This window comes from Choloepus didactylus, chromosome 7 (genome assembly GCF_015220235.1).
Source record: "Choloepus didactylus isolate mChoDid1 chromosome 7, mChoDid1.pri, whole genome shotgun sequence".
Lineage (NCBI taxonomy): Eukaryota > Metazoa > Chordata > Mammalia > Pilosa > Megalonychidae > Choloepus > Choloepus didactylus.
This window is the reverse complement of record NC_051313.1, coordinates 25,856,938-25,878,005: the sequence shown is the minus strand read 5'-3', so window position 1 is coordinate 25,878,005 and position 21,068 is coordinate 25,856,938. Positions and strand designations below refer to the sequence as shown.

Here is a 21,068-nt window from a genome sequence, read left to right as displayed (position 1 = left end):
TCATTTCTATTGTAATAACTTCTTGAAGATGAAAACAACATATTTATAAAAGAAATAAGGCACTGACATAAAAAGAGACATATTTTACCTTTAACTCTTCTAAATTTACTTATTTTTTATAGGGTTTTATACACAGAGATAAAAATTGACTTGAAAAAATGTTTAACAACTATGACTATCAATATACAAGCCCACTAATTTATTCACTAATGATATAAAGTATCCTTGAACAAACCAAAATATTTTAACAGGTTTATGCTAAGCTTTTTACCAGAGAACCTCATCAAGAGAAATTTCCAGAGGAAAATTTAAATTAAAAAAATCTGCTACATTTTCAGCTCCCTTGGTTTGGTTTCTTTTGTTTCTCTTCAAGCTCTAAGTAGAATCCAGCAGAATATCAATTATAGTGATGCCTCTTGAGAGATTCCCCCAGTGGTTTAGGTTTTTAAAGAAGACCTTTGCAGTCAGTTCAGTGTGGAATTTTGAAGTAGTAGCAAGAGTTGTGTCCATTTATGTAGAATCCGATCAAAGTCACGTGCAGTGTCAAATGTTGCAAGTCATGGGCTTCAAGATTCCTTTCATATAATAGAGTGAGCTAGGGATGCACCTATGTAGCAAGGGTTAGGAAGAAGATACCACTCTGCGTCACTTCAGATCCAAGCCTTACATGAGGTGAGTTCTTGCTGAAGAGGAAGCTGTGTGGGTGAGCTCAGAGGGTTTTGACTTTTATTGAACCTAGAGAAATGCACCCCCAAATTTCTTATGATACAACACTGGGTGTTTATTTTGCTTAAGCATGTTTTCTTTTTTTTAAATAGTTGAAATAAAAAAAAGGAGAATGTTTATAATAAAGTTGGTAAAATAAGATAAAGAGAAGTCAGTGTTAATATAGCAGACGACTCCACTGACATTTAATAAAATATTTTAATTTAAATACATTTTAATATGAGTATAAATAATTTAAATAAAACATTTATCCAAGATAGATTACTTATTTGACAAATCTCTAATGCCTTACTTTGCCTTATTATACGTTTCTTTGCCTGTGATGACTTTCAGCAGTTTGCATGCTTGAAATATAGCACTCCTAAAAATGCTGAAATTCTTATCAGCAAGCTATTCTTAAGAATTTGCTATTATTACACGTGGCTTCAGTTACTGTATGAAAAGGGAAGTGTTTAGTAAGGTGAGGTTTCCAGATGATCTCATTTAAGTGTGTGGAATAAAGAACTTGTATACCATATGACCTTCCCTAAATTTTCTCATTATGTTAAAACTTGATTTTTTTTTCCTCCGTATTACTCTAGGATAGTTTCCCAGCACGATTTGGAGGGATTCACTTTGTCAATCAACCTTGGTATATTCATGCACTATACACCGTGATCCGGCCATTCCTGAAGGAGAAGACTCGGAAAAGGGTATTTCTTTGTTTTCTGTCATTTCTGCTCCCCTGTTCAATGAATTATTATGCACATTGTAGTATGATTTTGGCTGTTGGTAAAATGTGCTCAGAAATTGTGTATAAATATTCCACATAAAAGGCCTTCTAAAAATCTGAACCATGTACCAATGAGCAAAATGTTTAAAAGCCAGTTCTACTTTCTCACAAAAGAGAGAACACTTTAGCATATTCATTAGATATAAAATCTCAGTTTAAAGTTTCCGCCAAAATCTGTTAGGACATTTTACTCTATTATTAGTACACAACTTCAAATAAGGTCTAGACAAAAGTTATTTTTATATGTTGATAAATAGTTATTAGTTATTTCACAATATGTATTGCTTTGAATTCAGTGAATTTTGTGATATCTAATATACTTGTATAATGACTGTCACAATTAATCACACAACTTGGAAAGGAGGTTAATGTATAGATATTTTAACATTTCTTTAAATTACAAGTTACTTGAATTCTCTCGAAGATTGTTTCATCTAACGATGAGGATAATTGCAGTGCATGCAAAAAAAATTGCTGAGAGTTAGATAATTTTTGTAAAACTTTTAGTGCATTGCATGGTATGTGGTAAGTACTAAACGCATTTTATTGTTATTATTAACAATATAGAGATTAGCAATGCATTTTAATGCATGTTAGCTCATTTATTTCTCTCCATAGCTCTGAAAAGTAAACTTAGTAAGCATCGGCTACTATTTCACAACCAAAGAAAGTGACTCTCAGGATGGATAAATAACTTGCTTACTCAGACACACAGATGTACAGTTGTGGAGCTGATATGCAAATCCACATCTCTGATTCCACATTTGGAGCTATTTTTACCACACCATGCTGCATCCAATATTCGACTGATTAATTCTTCCATAAAATATACTTGTTTCTAAATCTATGTGAAAGACAAGTCCTCATTTATCTCAATGACTGGGAAGGTACTTAAATATTCCAGGGTCTTGGTCAGAATGGGATAGTGCAGTCAGTGGAACTGCCTGAAGGAAACATTAATGAACAGAGGGTACACTGTATCTGAATTGAAAACCTTCCAATAGTTCAGGGCTGTAAACAATCATAATTTATGTTAGGTGTCTTTTTACTATTTGATAATCATGTTAATTTACATTTGACAATTCAGAAAATGTATTATAGTGCCACATAAATAGCACTTTCAAACTTTGTTTTATTGTAATCCAAACACCTGCTGGGGCTCTTAGTACAAATTAGACTAGCAAATACTCATAGAGCATTCACTCTATGCCACGCACTGTTCTAAGTACTTTATATATGCTAACTCAATTTAATCCTCACATTACCACTTTGGAGTATTATTATTTTCCTCATTTTAGAGTTGGAAAAATGAGATGGAAAAGGTAAGGTAATTTCTCTGGATCATGGCTAGTAGGTAGCAGAGGTGAGTATGAGGACACACAGGGAAGAGACTTCCAGCCCTGCTGGAGCAGAGTGACCTGTGGGGAAAGAAGGTAGCAGTGGCTGAGTTAGATGATGGAGGGCCTTGCCCACCATTGAAGGATCTGGGCTTTCAGCCAGGGTGAGATGGGCCGTGCTTGAAGAGCTTTCAATATACGGATGAAATCATGTGTCAGAATTTTAAGATGATTCTTCTCTGTTGAAAAAAGACTAAAGAGATCAAGCCTAGGAAACAATAACACTAGATTTGGGGGATCTTTGGTTGAATTTGGCAATTTTGGCCATGCCTAGAAGAATGCATTGTCAGCATTTTTCCAGATGGAAGGGAGATATTAGAATATCACTACTTTAATTGAAATTATGACTTGGAAATTTGCATAGGAGAAAATAAGTATAGGTTCAAAAGCCTTTAAATTCCATTTGTGTATGCAGGGCATATATTCCAAGTGATTGAGCATCACCACAATATTACTCAAACACCTTTTTCTTCAGATGCTAGAAATCTACATTCTAAAAAGCTGTTAAAAGATGCTAGAAATTTATGTTCTGAAAACCTGGTAGAAGAAAACGTAAGGAATATTTGTGAATCTTCATCCACAAACTCAGGTGTACGAGAAATATCCAGTTCTTCATTTTCTTACGTTAAATTTGTTTTTGAGTCTCCAACATACTGACCTGGTGGAAAAAATACCCCTTCAGTGTTATAGGGATTCCTTCTCAAAATCATACCAGTATCTGGAATCTTTGTTGCTGAGCCAAACTTCCAGTTCATCATGGCCACTTCTGCCATCCTCATTGTTTGAACCAGTATTAGTTCCTAGCGGTTTGGTTGTTCTTGCTAAAGCTGGAACCCAAGAGCTAGGCTTTAATCCATCATTCCATCATTCCATCATTCCAGTGGCTGTCATCTTGCTACTCCTCAAGAGACTGCTAAGGAGCAGGTTTCTCTACTAACTGGCAGAAATTTCTGCCTCTTCCTCAATCTGGTGGACTCTCACTTCTATCCTTGCTGATTCTCAAAAGTATTCAGATCTCTTTCTTTACACTCCAGGTCACCTAGCATAATATATTTAACAGCCCAATTTAGAAAATAAAAATAAAAAATGGAAGTATCACTCAGGCGAACATTTAAAGTCATAAAGTACTTAAAGGCATAGGAGCCCTGCATGCAATGGAAGAAGAGAAAATAATATAAGGAGAAAAGAAATTAAAACTACAATAAATGATCTCACTACACAGAACTAGTTAAAACAAAAAAACTCTAAAAGCAAAATTTTAATAGTTGAATAATTGCTCAGCTTTAGAGGTGCAGGTCACACTTAAGAGTTCCAAACTAGCATCCTCCTATATTTTTTCAAAAATCTTGGATTTTGAGAAATAACGTTAAAGCATTAAATGCATAATGTAACAAAGTAATTATATAAGTTATTAGAAGGTGGAAGGTGCTATAGAAAATGAAGGAGGGAAAATGGATAAGGCTTTTCAGATTGGAGAGGGTTGCAATTTCTAATAGGCTTACAAGGGAAGGCCTTCCTGACCAGGAAACTTTCAGCAAAGACTTGAAAGATGTGGGAGAACAAGCCACAAGAACATCTGGGGCAAAAATCTCCAAGGAATAAGAAACCTCCCATGCAAATGTCCCAAGACAAGTGTATGTAATGCATGTTTCAACAGGGAGTAGTAGTAGGAGATGCAGTCAAAGAAGCTATCCGTACACTGCCTGATAGGGCAGAGTGACCTGATCTGACTTATATTTTGATGTGGTCATCCTGGCTGCTGTGTTGAGAATAGAGGCTAGGGAGAAAAAGTGGAAGCAGAGAGACCAATTAGGAGGCAATTGCAATAATACAGTTGAGGGATGATGATAGCATGAACTGGAGTAATAAAGGAAGAGTTGGTCAGAGGTGATTGGATTCAGGATACATTTTGAAGGTAGCACCAAAAGGATTGGTTGGCAAATTAGATCATGAGAAGAGCAAGGGATGAGTCCAAGGTTTATGGCCTGAGAAACTGGAAAGATGGTGACACCATTAACTGATGCTGGAAATGGAGGGGCAGATTTCAGGGGGAAGATGGTGAGTTCAGTTTTGGACATGCTAAGTTTGAAGTGCCCATTGAACATTTGAATGGAGATAGATGTGAAGTAGAGAGTAAAAATATGAATATAGTATTCAAGGGAGAGGTCTGGATTTAAGATATAAATTTGTTAGTGCAGACATTATTTAAAGTCACTAGACCGGATGAGATCACCAAGGAGTGAGTATAGTTAAAAAACAGAATAAATGCAAGAACTGAGATTAAGATGTTGGGGATGATAAAGAATCAGCAAGAGACTGAAAAGAGCAGGTAGTGAGGTAGGAGAAACCAAGAGTGTCTAAAATCCTGAAAGCCAAGTACAGAAAATGTTTCAATGACTAGAATCATTTACTGTATCCAGTGCTGCCAAGAGTACAAGAAAAATGTGGATGGGGAATTGAATACTGAATTTAGCAATGAGCCCCCATTCTATCTCATTATGTTGACAATAGGCATTTCGGTGTTACGGTGGTGGGGGTAATGCCTGTTTGTATAGGATTGAGGAGAAACGGGAAGATAGTATTTGAAAAATGACTATAGACAACTCCTTTGATGAGTTTCTCCATAAAGGAAGGAGAGAAATAGTATAATAGCTGGAGGTGGGAATGGGTCCAGGAGAGGTTTCGTGTGTGAATGGGGGACATTGGTGTCAGCACTTTTGTTCTCTGATGGAAAGTTCCAGCAGAGAGGAGGATGTTGCTATTCAAAAGAGAAGAGTGCAATGCTTGAGAAATATACTAAGAGTCAGAAGATGGATTCTAGTGCATGGGTGGACAGGATGGCCTCTCTGGGGCATATCCATTCACTGGATTGGTCACTAAGGCAAAACATATGGGCACAGATGCTGGAGTGTGGCTCTCATCTGGTTGCTCTGTTTTCTCAGTGAAAAAGGAAGCAAGGCCATAAGCTGACATTGATGCTGAATTTGAGGGTAATAGAGTGTTAGAGAACAGAGAAGTAGCGTGCTAGGATTACATTTCCTTCTTGAAGGGTTTATTTCCATAATGCTTGTATGACATGAAGGAGCAGGTTTCTAACGTGAAGAAACACATCTGATAAAATAAAGTTTTTATACCTTATAAAATAAGGGCCTGAGGTGGTAGAACTTGGCTTTTCCAGGACAATTCTTTACATTTCTTATGAGAAGAGACGTAGAGATGGGTGTGTGTGTGTATGTGTGTGTGTGTGTTTGTGTGCTTCTGGCTTTGTGCTCTGCAAACAGGGCTGGGAAGGTTGATGGAGGTGTCAAGCTTATAATCGTGAAGTACATAAGCCTTTATTCCATCCCCTGGTTTTCAACTCCACTGCTTCCTCAGGCCTGCTGCTCTACTTGCCCACTCTGAGGTCAGTGGTTCTGTGTGGCAGATGGGTGTCTTCTACACCATGGCCCCTACATCATGTGTTTCAGGCAGCCATCTTCATGGCCTATTTCCACCAATGACCTGCTCTCATCTGCTTTCCCTCTCCCAGGATTTGTTGAAATTTATTGTTGAATAGTGATTCTCATTTTATTTGGTGTTGTAGATCAATCTTTCTTTGTTTTTCTACACATTTATTTGAGTGGATACTAAAGATATGAAAACCAAAGATGAATGTGTTAGCCTATTCATTTTGAAACTGAAGTGTACAATTATTTTGAAGTCACTCATAAACTATACAATCTTATAATCCTTAAATAAATTTGATTTCAATTTATATGAGATGGCACCAATGCCTTAGAGAAAAGGCTGATCATTTTTGAGAGTAGTGTGAAAGAAGAGAAAAGCGGTAGTGATTTCTGGAGAAACAAATCTTGCATACATGGCTTGAATGATTCCCCAGGTTAAAAAACTCTATGCAACTAATACCAATACAAACTAATACCAATAGTTGATATTTGTATTCAGTTTTACATTTTCAATCTATTATATCATTTGTCATTTGGGCAATAGCTATGGAAATCTCTATAGAGATGGTTCTGGCAACATTACAGAACATTGTTCTTTGGGACATGAACCTTCACTCAATCTTTCATTAAGATGATACTAATCCCCTTCTCTTATTTATGTCACACACTTTGCATTATAAAGCAGCAATTTAGTGGGTATAGTGTACATATTTTTATTGATGATAAAGAGAAAGCCTCACTGGTGGCAGCTTTAGGGCTTAATAACTTGAATAGGCTCTTTAATTGATGAGTCCCTTATGAGAAAGGTCTGTCTGAGCAGCATTTACTATACACATCATCAGGTTTGTACAACTAATACCAGGGTGATGAGTGATTACAGATCAATGTGCACATCGCTTTCTGCTCAAGTCCCTATGAGGCAGAAAACCAAAATTTTAATTCACTTCTTTAACCCAATAACTATCTGACATTCTATAAATTGCTGAAAATCCTGAAGTCCCAGTTTTCTCATATGAAATATTAGAATAATAGTAGCAGCCCTACCTGTTTCAAAGAGTAGATGAGAGGCTTAAATATTTTAACAAATATGGAAAACTCTTGCATTTTTCTATCCCTATCTTCACCCACATCCCCTAGCAAGCATCTGAGTAGTATTTATTATCCTCCTCTGTGCATTCCCCCTTGCCCCTCTTACGTTTGTAGATATTTTTGCATGGTAACAACCTCAACAGTCTACACCAGCTAATTCATCCTGAGATCCTGCCCTCTGAGTTTGGAGGAATGCTGCCCCCTTATGACATGGGCACCTGGGCGAGAACCCTGCTGGACCACGAGTATGACGATGACAGCGAATACAACGTGGACTCCTACAGCATGCCTGTGAAGGAGGTGGAAAAGGAGCTCTCCCCCAAGTCCATGAAGAGGTATGCTCCAGGGAGAGCGGGAGGTGGGCTGGGGGGCCCCCTGAGTCTAGCTCCAGGGTTTATATTTTTCTGAAATAGATTTTTGGTGGAATTTTAGAGCCTTTTATGCTTCCCGGATATGATGTCTAGGAAGTGTGAGTCAAAGATAAGGTTGTTCAAGATAAGCCCAACTCAGTGTTTTTTCAGCTTCACAGACAATCTAGCAGAGGCCTTAAAAGTAATAGAATCCAGTGGTTTTCAAACTGTACCATGAGGAATCCAGGGTTCTGGTGGGGTGTCCTGAGCCCATCAGGTAGGATGGGAAAGTACCAATCTCCACTGTGATAAGAACAACTTTGTTTTTTTTTGGGGGGGTGGGAGGGTTTCTATGTTAGATTTATTTAGAAGAAATAGATTCGTGGCAAACACACACACACGCGTGCGCACACACATGCATGTACACATTGGTCAATTCGTAACACTACATTCAAAGGCTATGCTCCCTTTTCAGTATCTCCAGTAAGATTCTGTTTACATGTCTGATCACTCTTCATCTTTAAAAAGTTCATTTGAGTCTGAGTCTGCCTCCCTGCTTTGACTCTCAAGGCATTCTTGGGTTTGTTTTCTTTCAATTAATACATATTTATTGAGCAATGTTCTGTAATAGGCACATTCTTAGGTGTGTTGGATCCAATGCAGATTGAGACATGCATCCAGCCTTCAGTCCACGGCGAATGGGGGAGGAGTGTCCGACACACATAGATGCCTTCCTTGGCCTACATTTGCCTTCCAGCTCTGGGTTTGCATTCTGTGGCAAGCAAGAAGTCTTCCAGGCCTTGCCAGACCAGGGTGCAGTTGGATAGCACTAACAGTAACAAATATTTTTTCTCTGGTTCATTTCCCAAGCACAGAAATAAAGGCACCACAGCCACATCAAGTCTTTCCTCACTTAGCTTGGGGAGCACCAAAGGGCATCCCAAATGACATCCTGGGAACCATGCAGCAGCCTCCTTGGATGATGGCATGGAGGGCTTGTGGTCCTTTCTTTGGCTATGGTTTGGCATGACTGTTCTTTGGTGATGACCTCTCTTTTGCTGCTGCTATTTGTGTGTGTGCATGTGCACACGTGTGTGTAATGACTTCCCTCCCCAGGCTGCTGCACAACTCCTTAGATAGAAGGGTAAGCCCAAAAACATCCCCTACTTTAATCCTCCTCTAATTTAGAAGCTTATTTTTGAACAAATCTTAGGCTTTTTGACTCCTTTCTCTTAGAAGAGGGGTTCTCTCAATGGATTCTGTTAAATGCTAAAAATTGTAATGCAAAATTGTGGCTCTGAATTTATATGCGTTTTGTGCATTTTTTCTGGAAAGAAAACCTGGATTCTAGCAAATTCTCAAAAAGTTTTCTAAACCAAAAACTGTTAAAAGCAACTGCCCTACTGCAGTCCTTTTGATAAAAATAGTAATCCAAATAATAACAGTTGTAACAGGCCACACTACCATTTATTGAGGACTTATCAGAAGTCAGGCCCTTATTATGTGCCTTTATTTACATTAGTTTATTTAATCCTCCCCAAAACCCTATTAAACATATATTGTACCCCCAAGTCTCATAGTAAATACGTGACAGTACTGGGGTTTCAATCCATGAGGTATGGAGTCTTCATACTTGTTGATGTGAGCCCTGTCTCCCCTTCTGTGGCAGCATGGCACAGAGTCCCCTCGCTCTGGAACTGAGCTGTGTAAACATTTGGAGACAGCTACCATAGGTGTCCCCCCTAGGCTTCTCCTTTGCCAGTAACAGTGCTTGTTTCTGCAACCACTCCTTGTGTGCATGGTCCCATTGTGGTCCCCTCTGAGCACGTTTCTCCATATGCTCCATAACTTTAGCTGTGCCCCCATCACCTGCTCTCTGCTTACCCCACTACCCCCCAAAATCTCTGAACCAGTTATTTTTTTTTTTTAACCTCCACCCTTACTTTGTCCTCCTCCCACCGTATATCATCCAGTGGCACTCCAAAAGATCTTTTAATATGTAAATCAAATCATTTCACTTCTCTGCTTTAAAATTTTTAATGACTGTCCATTATGCAATGAATAAAATCAACCATATGCAGATGCACAAGGTGCTAAGTGACCTGACCCTGCCTACTTCACGCACCTAAGCTCATCTCAGACTCTCCTCCTTCCATTTCAGACAAAATACCCTTCTTTCTCCTCCTTCAGCATCTCTGGCTTGTTCCTATCTCAGGGACTTTATACTTGTCATCACTGCCTGGGTTACTCTTTTCCTGCATCTTCAAATGTCCGGGCCCATCAAAGGTGACTTCCTCAAGACAGCCCTTTGTCTTTATCGACCACCCAGTGTCAATCAGCTCTACTTTCTTCCCCATTCGCCACTCCCTGTCAACTAGCCTGCTTTATTTATTTTCTTCATAGCACTGATTACCCCCCCAAAGGTAAGTTAATGGTGTCAAAGAAATAATTTACCACATATAAATTAAATTTTATTTAAAATTTAAAATTTTTAATTTATTATTCAAAAATTGGGTTATTGAAAGAGAAAAAGTCTTGGTGAGCAGGGAGATCTCAAACCAGGGAAGTAGAGTGAGGGTCTCAATAGCCATCTCAATGGTCACAGCTGCTTATATAGACATTTAGGGAATTTCTAAGTGGGGATTACAATGACTACCTTCTTATAAAGGTTCTTTATTATATATGGGAGATCTTACAAAGTGGGGAGAAGAAATACATTGGTTAGTATGGTACGCTTGTGCATTCTGATAATTTATCTCTATTGGACCAAAACTGACTTTTCACCAGTTGTGCTTAAATGCAATTCTTTAGGGTGCATTCTGTTTTCTTTGAAAGCCCCTGTGGTCAATTATCTTTGTCTCCTGGAAAATCCGTTCTTGGAAAAGGGTCATTCCTGGCAATGCCCAGTGCAGGAAGCCATTTTATTTTGCTTAATCATGGCTTTGTCCTTTCCTCCTCTGAATCCCCAGTGCCTGGAATAGGGTGTGGCACACAGGAGGTGCTCACCTAATATCAGCTCAGTGAATGAAGGAGTGTCCTGCAGTCTGTCAGAGTTTCCTTTAAAGTGCTCCTTTAAAGTGAATGAGAGACATCTTACCCTGGTATCACTACTTGCATTTAGATGCACAAATTCTGTCCTTGCGGTGTAGAGCTCACTAGCTTTTGATTGCTGTTTTTCAGGCAGTCAAAGCACATTGCTGACTCAGAGTGTGCTCCCTGAAACTAAGTCCCGTTTACATATCAATTCGTATTCTCCTAATTCTCTATTTCTGTGTTTAGCTTTTTCTTCTGGACACATTATTGTAATTGATTAACACCATCGTATTAGGTTTGGCCCAGTGTATCGACCTTTAGAAGCTTTTTGGGATACTAATTCTCTTCTCCAATTAAATGAGTCCATTTTGTCCCCTGCAAACTTGGCTCACTGCATCCACCTCCCTAACCCTGAGGTTCGTGCTTTCCCTAATGTGGGATGATTAGGAATTCAGACATTTTTTTTTTTTTTTGCTGTAGGTTTTATATTATGTGAAGGTTTTATGGCTCTATTTGAAAGCTTTTTCAAATAGAGCTATAAATGAGTTTAAGAAAGTTGTTTCACTTGATTCTATTCTTTTCTGTGACAGAGAATGGCAGTTTCCCATCAAGGATGGGAAAAGACTGTTCCAGGTATCTCCCTGCCACTCCACTGATTTCCCCAGTTTTATACAATCCTTCAGTTGAGAGGAAAATAATCACTCCTTCACCAAAGAGAGGATAATTCTTCCTTAGGGTGATTTAGCTAGACATGTAGGAAGAAGTTTTCATCTCTCTGTAATTTTGTGGAGGGATAGCATTGTCATGTGAAAGAAATAAAGTTCACTAGATGGTGGATGCCTTAGAATTGGGGGCAAGGGGCACACATCTTTTACCTTCTGTCCCTAGTGCCTAATAGTGCTGGCCCATGACAGCAGCCATGAGCAGCAACAATTATGTAGTGATGGGGAGATGAGCTTCTGTTTTTATTGAATAATATTGAACATTTATTTTTACTACGAGCTAAACACTATTCTAAGTGCTTTGCATGTATTGATGAGGAGACTGAGTCACAGAGAAGGTAAGTGGCTTCCACCTATCACATGGCTTCAAAGTAGCAATGCCAATATTGAATCACAGGCAATAGTGATCCATAGCCCATTTCCTTGGCCATTTACTGTTTGCCATTTGCCAGAATTTGTGCTGGGCTTTATACATACATTATTGCATTTGATCCTCACTGCCTCTGTATGAAGTTGGTGCTGTTTTCCCCATTTTGCAGATAATGGAACATATTCTTGGAAGCTTTCATAGCCTTCCCATGGTTACAGAGCTAGTAAATAGCAGAACTCGAATTGGAATACAGTTCTGTCCAAAATCTGGCCTACTAACCTCTGTAGTATAGCACAGTATTGCAGATGCATAATAAATGAATGCATGAATACTGGAGAGCTAAATTTAAAATATTGATCTTCAAAAAAAATGACAATGTATTCATTGCAAAAACAGAGGCTTCATGGAGACTGTTGACATGCTATGATCGAATGATAGGTGATTCTCTCTCGCAACTGGAACAGACCAATTCATTAACAGTTAGGACTCTGCACAAAAAATCCTGCTCTCTCACATAAGAGAGTAAAAAATATCTAGACTAAAAGAACAGTGTACTTGGTTAGGGCAATTAAATACCAAAAAGTCTTAATTGGAAACCATTTCTACTAGGCTTGTTTTATTGAGGAAATGTTCTACATATGGAATCAACATTCATAATCTGACAATTCTGATAAATATTGTCTGTGTTTCATATAGAAATTATTTGTTGGGTGGAAGCTAAGTATTTAGATGGACATGTTTTCCTACTGTGTACCAGACACTGATACAAAGTCTGTTTACAGTAAGGGGAGAAATTGATAAAGTCTCTGCACATGGAGCTTGTAGCCTGGTGGGCACCTGTTGTCTGGTTAACACTTTAGTTTAGTACATTAAATGAACCTCTGTTTCTTTTAACATGGATTCAGTTTAGGACACCAATTTTCTTGGAAGGGTCTTAACTGAAAAAAGATGTTAAGGGTCTGTTTACTAAGTGTTTGTGCAATTGTGTGCTTTCTTAAAATATATTTTATTCATGTATTTCTTCCTAAGTTCATTATTTAGCATTGCAGTTACACAGGCTGCAAAATCTTTCTTCTCTCTCTTCCTTGTACTCCCTACCTTCCTTGTCCTCCTCCCCTTCCTCCTCCTCCTTCTTCTCTCTCTCTTTTCCTCTATCTCCAGCCCCCCCACCCCCCACCCCACACACACATTCAACTTCAGTCCATCCGTCACCTGTTTCAGATAGGCATCTAATTGAGATAAAATAGTGAAAATGACTTAGGAAATAAAAACACCCCCTTTTCTTCTGCTGCCACCTTCATTTTCATTACCTCTTTACAAACAAACTCAAGTTTATTTAAATGCAGGAGTCAGTGTGTCAGTTAATCTTGTAATTATTTTGCTTTGATAATTAGTTCTGTGGCTGTTCTTTTTCATTAGCATGTGCAGTTGTATTTTAGCTTATAGTCTTTCTTCTTGAAAGTTAATGAGGTCTGCTAAGAGGCATATTGCCACAGCAATAGACAATTGGCTGGAATGAAGCAGCAGGGGAAAAATTCATTACCGAGGAGAATTTTAAAAAGGCAGATGCCTCCTTAATTCTATAGCTATTAAGATGGTGGTTTCCTTCCACAACAGTAACGTTTCATTGACTTTCCTCATTCCCTATTTCTTGTGGTCTCCTAATGATGTATTGAGACATAATACCCACCTATTATTAAGGGGAAGTGTGAGGGGTTTTCATATTATTTGCTTTCCTCATCATAAAGTGCTGCTGCTCAAACAAGATGGGATTTTACTTTTTTGAAGGCTTAGAACATTTTATGAAATTTTCAACATTCAACTTGATTATATTTGGATGTCTCCATGGGAAATTTAACAAAAATCACATCCAACTTTTGATTTTTTCCTGTTGCAGTCATTAAACATTTAAAATTATAATTAAAGAAAAATGCACATTCATGTTGAATTTGCTCCACAGAGCCTTTTAAGACAGTAATCAAGTCTCCTATGAGTTCTATTTTAATTCTCAAACAATGATTTCACTGTATTATTTTTCTACTTGGAGGTATTTTATTGGAATACATTTATCCTATACTAGAAATTCCCAGTATCTCAGAGAAAAGAATCTTGCTTCGTTGCAAAGAGGAGCACTTAAGACTGTTATTACCTATTTAGAGGGCGTAGGGGATTGTTTCCTCACTCTAATGCAAAAACCACAGAACTGTTTCTCTTTTTAAATGTGCCACATTGTCCGTTCGTAAATTCATTGATGTAGGGGAAGATAATCCTGCTTCCCTGGGAGAAATGATAATGAAGAAAAGAAAGAGAAGAGAATGTCATCTGTGTGATTATATAGTATTAACTAACTGACATTGGCTTTATTCTTTCCAGATCCCAATCAGTAGTGGATCCTAGTGTACTAAAACGCATGGATAAAAATGAAGAGGAAAACATGCAACCTTTACTCTCTCTGGACTAAATAGCATCTTAACATCTCCCCATGGATTAGAAATGGAAGGTACTTGTTTTCAGTAACAAGAACAGCACTATGGAGGAATTGCCAGCTGGAGACTTATTTATTCATGTTAATGTAGCATAATATATAATAAGGCATCAGGCTTTTCCAGTGGCCTGAATGATGGGTGCCCTGAGATGGATAAAAAAAAAAGTCAATAATTTATTCTGTAAGTGCCAAGTTCTTTGTAAATACAATGTAATCTTCATGTCAAGTTTGTAAAATTTTGGTAGTAACTTAATTTGGAAAAGATTGGCTTGGAAGCCAATGCCAGTGATATGAACTATAACAAAAACCAGAAAAGACACATAAAAGATCAAAGCTAATTAAATGTAGCCCTGTTTCCTGGGAAGCCATATTTCAGCTCTCATGGTGACTGTTTCATGTTTTTTTTTTTTTTCTGGAACTCTGTCAGTATTGAAATGTTCTTTTAATGGGCACGGGGAGCTAGATGATTCTAGATAAATGTATTTCCTGTCTAGTGATTTTCATTTCAACAGAAAACGTGTCTGAGCTACTATCACCGGCCTTGCATTTTGGAGACAAGGAATGGCAGATGAGCTGGTAAATGGAATACTTGAACTCCTCTACATTGTTAAATTCCTGGAGTATTGTGAAAAGATATGTTCCCTCGGCTAAGATGTGGAATTCTAAAAGAGAGTGGATTCTTTTTAAACTGCTGTCTTCACAACGTGCCCTTTATTCAAGATCCCTTTTTATTCTTGTCAGATGTACTTTAAGAACTGCCCCCCACTCTGAAACTCTTCTACCAAGAGAAAGAATTCATACATGAATAGTGTTTTGAGAGCTAATTTTGGGCATACAATTTGTCACATACAGAAAAGGGGCTAATTTCTAATTCTTGTGCACTGGTTGAAAAATATACATACATATTCACATACACACTCGCATATATATTTTTACTGAGCTCAATAAATCCTTTATGTGTCAGGCTTATAAAATAAATCATACATATTCAATGATCTTAGAGATATTATAGATTATTATATGAGACACTAACTTCGGAAAACCATTTCCACTAAAGTTAATGAAAATGAGATATAGTGAAACAGACTTTTGGTGAAAGTATTTTAATTTAATAACAGTCTTATTTAGTTTGTAATAGTTTTTTTTCAAATTCAAATTAATTTTCTGTTATTTTAGTGATCTTAAATGCATACATTTTCTTTTAAGAAAAGACTGAATGAACATATTGCATCCAGGTGATATAATGGAAGTATCTGAATGTGTCTGAGATAGCATAATATTGTTTAAATTTAGGTTTGAAGTCTTTATATTATTTAAGGTTCTTATTTCATCAAATTTTTATTTATAGCAAATTTTTAAAATCTTACTTTACATTTCAAATTCCAGTGTGAAAAGGCAAGATTTTTACTACCTTTTCAGAGTGATAAATTTGGGGATATAGAATTTACCATAAAATATTCTTTTGAAGAAAAGTAATTCAAGAAACTCTTGGAAACCAACAGAAATAAAGGAGAGTAGCAGCCTTTACACAGTTTTTAGCCAAAAGCTTAAAAAAATTTCAGTTATAATTCTACAGCAAAAAATCTCAAAAGCCAGATTAACATACCAAACTGCAGCGTACCAATGGACTGCCTAGTGTTTGTAAAAGTATGTAAATTAATATGAATGAAACATACCTTAAGAATGCCAACATCTAATCAAGAGCAGAAGAATGATGAATGTCAAGGACTTTGCTCTACCCATGAGTAGTGAAGAGATTGGAATGAGTTGGGGGAAAAAGAGCCACAGCAATTTTTATTTTTAAAAGAGCTCTGACCATTGGTGTTTTCACATTTTCACCTGCCTGACATATGTTTTCCAGTTTTGGGCTTTATATATTATATAAACACATATAGGCAATATGATGCACTGGAACAAAAGGGAAACTATAAATATAGTTCAGAAGGTCAGTCAACTTTTGATTCTCATGAGTTTCTTCTGATGCACACCATTTATTGCCAATTTTCAGAATTCTGCCAGCTTCAGATATCAACTAGTATAGTCAGCTTTTTTCTCCATCAGAAGGTTAGTGTCCTATATAAAAAATGACTAGAAAGGCATATTTTATTTGTATACCAATTTAATTGTATGTATCAGTCACACTATCTCTCTCCCCACATTTGGAGACTTTGCTTTGGTATTTCAGCTCCTCGGCTCTTCTCTCTTCGACTCTTCTTCAGAGCAGCAACTGAGAGTTGGCTGGATTGGGTAAAACATTTTTAAGATTAATGAACAAATTATTACAATGATGCCTTTTGAAATTGCTATATCTAGTTCAATCTGTGAATAAACTCATTTTCCATTAATATTTTGCTTAGTCAAGGGATATTTGTTCAACTTTATAAATTTTATAAATTTTCCCCTCAGCCCCAGCTAACTAGGACTATTTAAAAGTTGTTCTTTCCCTCATGTGATTTTCTGGCAGAGTAGCTATGTCTACTGTTACCTAACCTAGTTTATGTAAATAAGCAGCCTATATTCTGTCATTGTAGTTGCAATAGTACATCCCCATTCACACACAAACACTGGAGAGTTTGCCCTAATGAATTTGCTCCTCTGAGAGCTTTGCTTTGCTGTTTTAGTTTTCTTGTTACTTAAAAGTTTGTAGACTTCAGAGAGTTTCCACATTTAATTTGGAATTAGTCAGTAGTCAAGTTACTTCTCTCACCCCACCTGCTCCACCTTCTATTTCTTATCTTTTCTTCCAGTTGCTTCAGGGGCAGCTTCTTCCAAAGTTGGTTTAAAAATAAATAACCTCTCTTATCATGTTATCAGTTATATTTGCATGAATTTCGACTGATACTTAAAAAGGAAGAGATTATCATGAAAATATACCCTAAGAAATATGAAGAAGTGCCTCTTAAAAATGGAATAAAGCAGTGATACTGGAATACCTATTCTATTTGCGCTCTCTTCCAAGAAACTAAATGCATACATCTTTATTGTAAAGATGAAATATAGATATCATTTGAAGACAGATGTTTGAGACCTTGCTTTGAGTATTCTCATACAGTATTGAGTCTTTGTTGTATAAGCTGAATACAATACTTTAATACATGTTATTACCAAACTGGCACCATGCTAAAATAATACACAAGTTTATTAAATAGAGTTTTGCAAGCAATACTTAAAATGGGAATGCATGATTTATTTTATTTCAATAAAAGTTTGCATAAACCATAGGCAGATACATTCCTTAAGTCTTTTCATATAAAATGCTTGTTCACTTTAGAGTACTGAAAATTCATATGTTTATAAGATAGAAGGCTAGGCAGCTGGGTTCTCTTTAATATTGCTAACTAGGTCACATTTGTAAATGAAGCACTTGAAGTTTCTGCAGGAACAGAATAGAAGATCCCTCTATTACATTAAGAAATGGAGAGTTGTTTTAGACTCCAGGGAGCACACTTCTGACTCTCCACTAAAAGAAAACTTTAGGCCATGGTAGTGTGTCTTCAGAGACAAGCTTCCTTTGCTTCTACAAACAACTTAAAGGTTTATGGATATATCTATGGTCCTTTAAATAAGTTATATCAAGAAAACCTGCTGAGAGACTATACTATCATTTGTGTTACTGATAATGCGAAAAGTTGCCATGGCTCAGCCATGGGCCCATTTCAGAAAGATTTTCAGCATACAAAATAAAATGAGCAGAGCTCTGGCATGATATTTGATCTTTACCTTTTTGACATCTATGAAGTTAATAGCCATGTATTCCATTTTATATGTGCTATACAGATGTATAGCCTAAACAATTGTGGTACATTTTAAATTCATGTTGACATTAGATCATGCAAATAGGCAGGTTATATACAAATATACTGGAACAAAAGTAGATTGGCTAACTATCCAGGATGTGTCATTATCCTTCAGTGGTGAAAAGGTTTCTTGCTTTTTTTTTTTTTAAAGTAGCTTTTCCAATATACTGTACTTAATATTTGCTATTTGAAAGGGAACAAATAAGTAAAAATATAAAAGGAGGTTTTGGCTCTGTGATGTTGTTATAAGATGACCTTACCAGCTTAGAGAATGTGATTTTTTTCATGAATTCAGGGTTTTATTTTAGATGACATCTGAAGGTTAACACTACACATGGAGCTATGAAGTCTATTCAGTACTGAGTGTGGGAGGAAATTCCCATGGATCGTAGGAACAATTATAAAATAGCAACTCTGTGTATTGAAACTCCCAAACTGACTTTTTTGTTTTCAAAAGAGGAGTGCAAGTGATCTGTTATAATAAAGCAATTATTTAGAGACCAAATAATTTTAGGACACATAAATAATTGTACTTGTATAGTAAATAGTGGACATTGTCACAGATTAGAAGGTAGTTGGTCACTATTTGACTTAGTCTCAGGTCTCGATGCAACGATTTATGTCTCTAATGCTATCAGTGCATTTCTTCTGTTAAGAATATTTTTTATGGTTAATGAAAGACCTAGATGAAAAGCAAGCAAAATAAATTTTAACTAGACTTATAAGAGTGAATCAATTCACAACTATTTTGAAAAAGTGCAATGGGCTATCACAGGTTTATAGTCAAAATTGGTTCATACTTCTATTATAATTGGTTTAGATTCAAAGCATTGTCTTGTTTCTAATCCAGGGTTTCAATTTTCATATTGATCTAAAAAGTAACCAAGAAAACTAAGTAGTTTGGTTTTTTTAAAAAAATAGATGTCTAAGAGGAAGGTATGTTTAAGAGGAAACAAGTTCTTGATAAAAATACTAAGCATACCATTTACTACTTGTGTCAAATATCTTTGACCTTTCATGGGAGTTATTTATTCTAATGCAATATTATAAATAAAATAATTTAATTTTTGAGTAAGTACACATTTCTGGTTTTAAAATGCATTTATTTTATGTATGGTGAACATTGCATTGGTAGCACTGAATGTGAATCTGTTAAATGAAGAGGTCTAAACTTTGTCTAAAAATAGACAATACTTTTATTTTGAGAGAAACTGTGGCTATCTATTAAGGTTAGGATCCCTGAAATTTTCTGATATTCCTATGTTTGTGGCATAAAGAGGAAAATACATAATTAGTTTCACCGAAGTGACATTATCAATAGTCTATAATTTCTAAGCAAGCTTTCAAAGATAGTTTGAATGCAGAAGTAAACTAACTTTTAAATTGCATAAATGACTAGCATTTCCACATCTCCTTGTAAAATTATTGGATTAGGCAAGGGACTAAATTCAGAAATTTTGATTTACCAAAAATATTGATTCAAAGAAATACTATTCAAAACAATCACAGTTCAAAATATTAAATAAAATAAAAAATGTTCAGGCTAATTTGAGAAAAATTTATTACTCTTCATAAATACACATTTGTATCTTCTGTGAATTTACCTCATGTATCCTCCTTGTGAGATGAAAACTCATCTAATGAGGGAAAAGAGACTCATTTATGTTTATCTAGAACTCTCTAAGATGGATCTTAGGTCTTTCTTAGGCCCAAGCATAGATGATTTTCCTATACGCAGCTTTTGAGGTTATAAATAATTGTTAGTGCCGCTTCACCCTAAAGCCATATTGGAAGGAGTCAAGTTCTTAGCAGCAACTGCATGTGCATCCTGAGTGAGGTGAACTCAGGACAAATGGAGAATAAATGAAAAGCTCAGAGATATGGTCTCCCCTTCTTGACAACAAGAAGTACATTCCTTCTTTAGGCAAGTAAAGCTGAAAATAATATTAATTATAAAACTGGGAAAATATTTCAAAATGTCAAGAGTTTCTGACAACAAGGGTTAAATACGTGACCAGTGAAAAGAAGCTGTGGGAAAGGAAAAGAGACGGTCTGAGCTTTGATAAGGAGTCTGTCTCCACACAGCAACACCACCATCAAAAACCCATACTGCTTAGCATCACTTCTTCCTCTAAAAATAAAATAAGTATGCTCTCTTCTCCCTTTTTTTTTTTTTTCAAATTGGAATGATAAATGCATCAGCTGAACAGAAATCAGTATACATCAGCACAGCAGAAGACCATCTCTGTTCTGATGGGGCTGCCATTTTGCCCTAACAGTACTGCTTATCAAATACTTTGATTTCTTGCTTCTAAAGTGCTACACATGTGTCCCTTCACTCCTGATCTTGACTTCTCTTAAATATCACATAAGAATCTTTCCCTTTTTCTCTATGCTGTTGCTGGAAACTGTCATCCTTGCTGTTTCAGGAAATAGTTAGGCACTTTGCACAGCTCTGTCTGTTGCCTGGAACTTCTTTCCCCCAGATATCCACGTTTTATTTTGTTTTTCAAGTTGTACATTTTAATTTCCATGTTTTACCAGTAAAAAGGTTTAGTTACAAAAGGGAAGTTATCCATGCATGCAAAAGAAATACTTTTTTTTCATCCATAAAGAGAATCCACTGTCATGTTTTGCCTTGCCAACTCAAAACTCACATAGCTTGCTTAGCTAAAAGTATTCCAAAAATGAAAGATTAATAATCCAGACAAAATGAAGAAAATTATCAGCTTCCTAAAAGTGTTTGAAGACAAGGAACTTAACAAACATTTTGCCTTGAACTGAAGATTCTGAAGAATACTTGCTAGCCTTTAGAAACCACTGCTCTTGGGTAGTTGATGTTGGTAAGAGGACATAAAGACTTGACGTTATTTACAATTTG

At 36.5% G+C, this 21,068-nt stretch overlaps 1 protein-coding gene across 2 annotated transcripts in view; it reads left to right on the top strand.

Annotated features, from left to right (window-relative positions):
* CLVS2 (clavesin 2) overlaps nt 1–18,098 on the top strand; it is a 77,520-nt gene extending 59,422 nt beyond the window's left edge. For both annotated transcript variants that reach the window (XM_037844334.1, XM_037844335.1), the window contains exons 4-6: nt 1,308–1,418; nt 7,545–7,765; nt 14,279–18,098. In XM_037844334.1, coding sequence (XP_037700262.1) covers nt 1,308–1,418; nt 7,545–7,765; nt 14,279–14,366 — 420 coding nt within the window. In that variant the 3' untranslated portion in view covers nt 14,367–18,098. The remainder of the gene's footprint in view (nt 1–1,307; nt 1,419–7,544; nt 7,766–14,278) is intronic.
* The last annotated feature ends 2,970 nt before the right edge of the window (nt 18,099–21,068 follow it).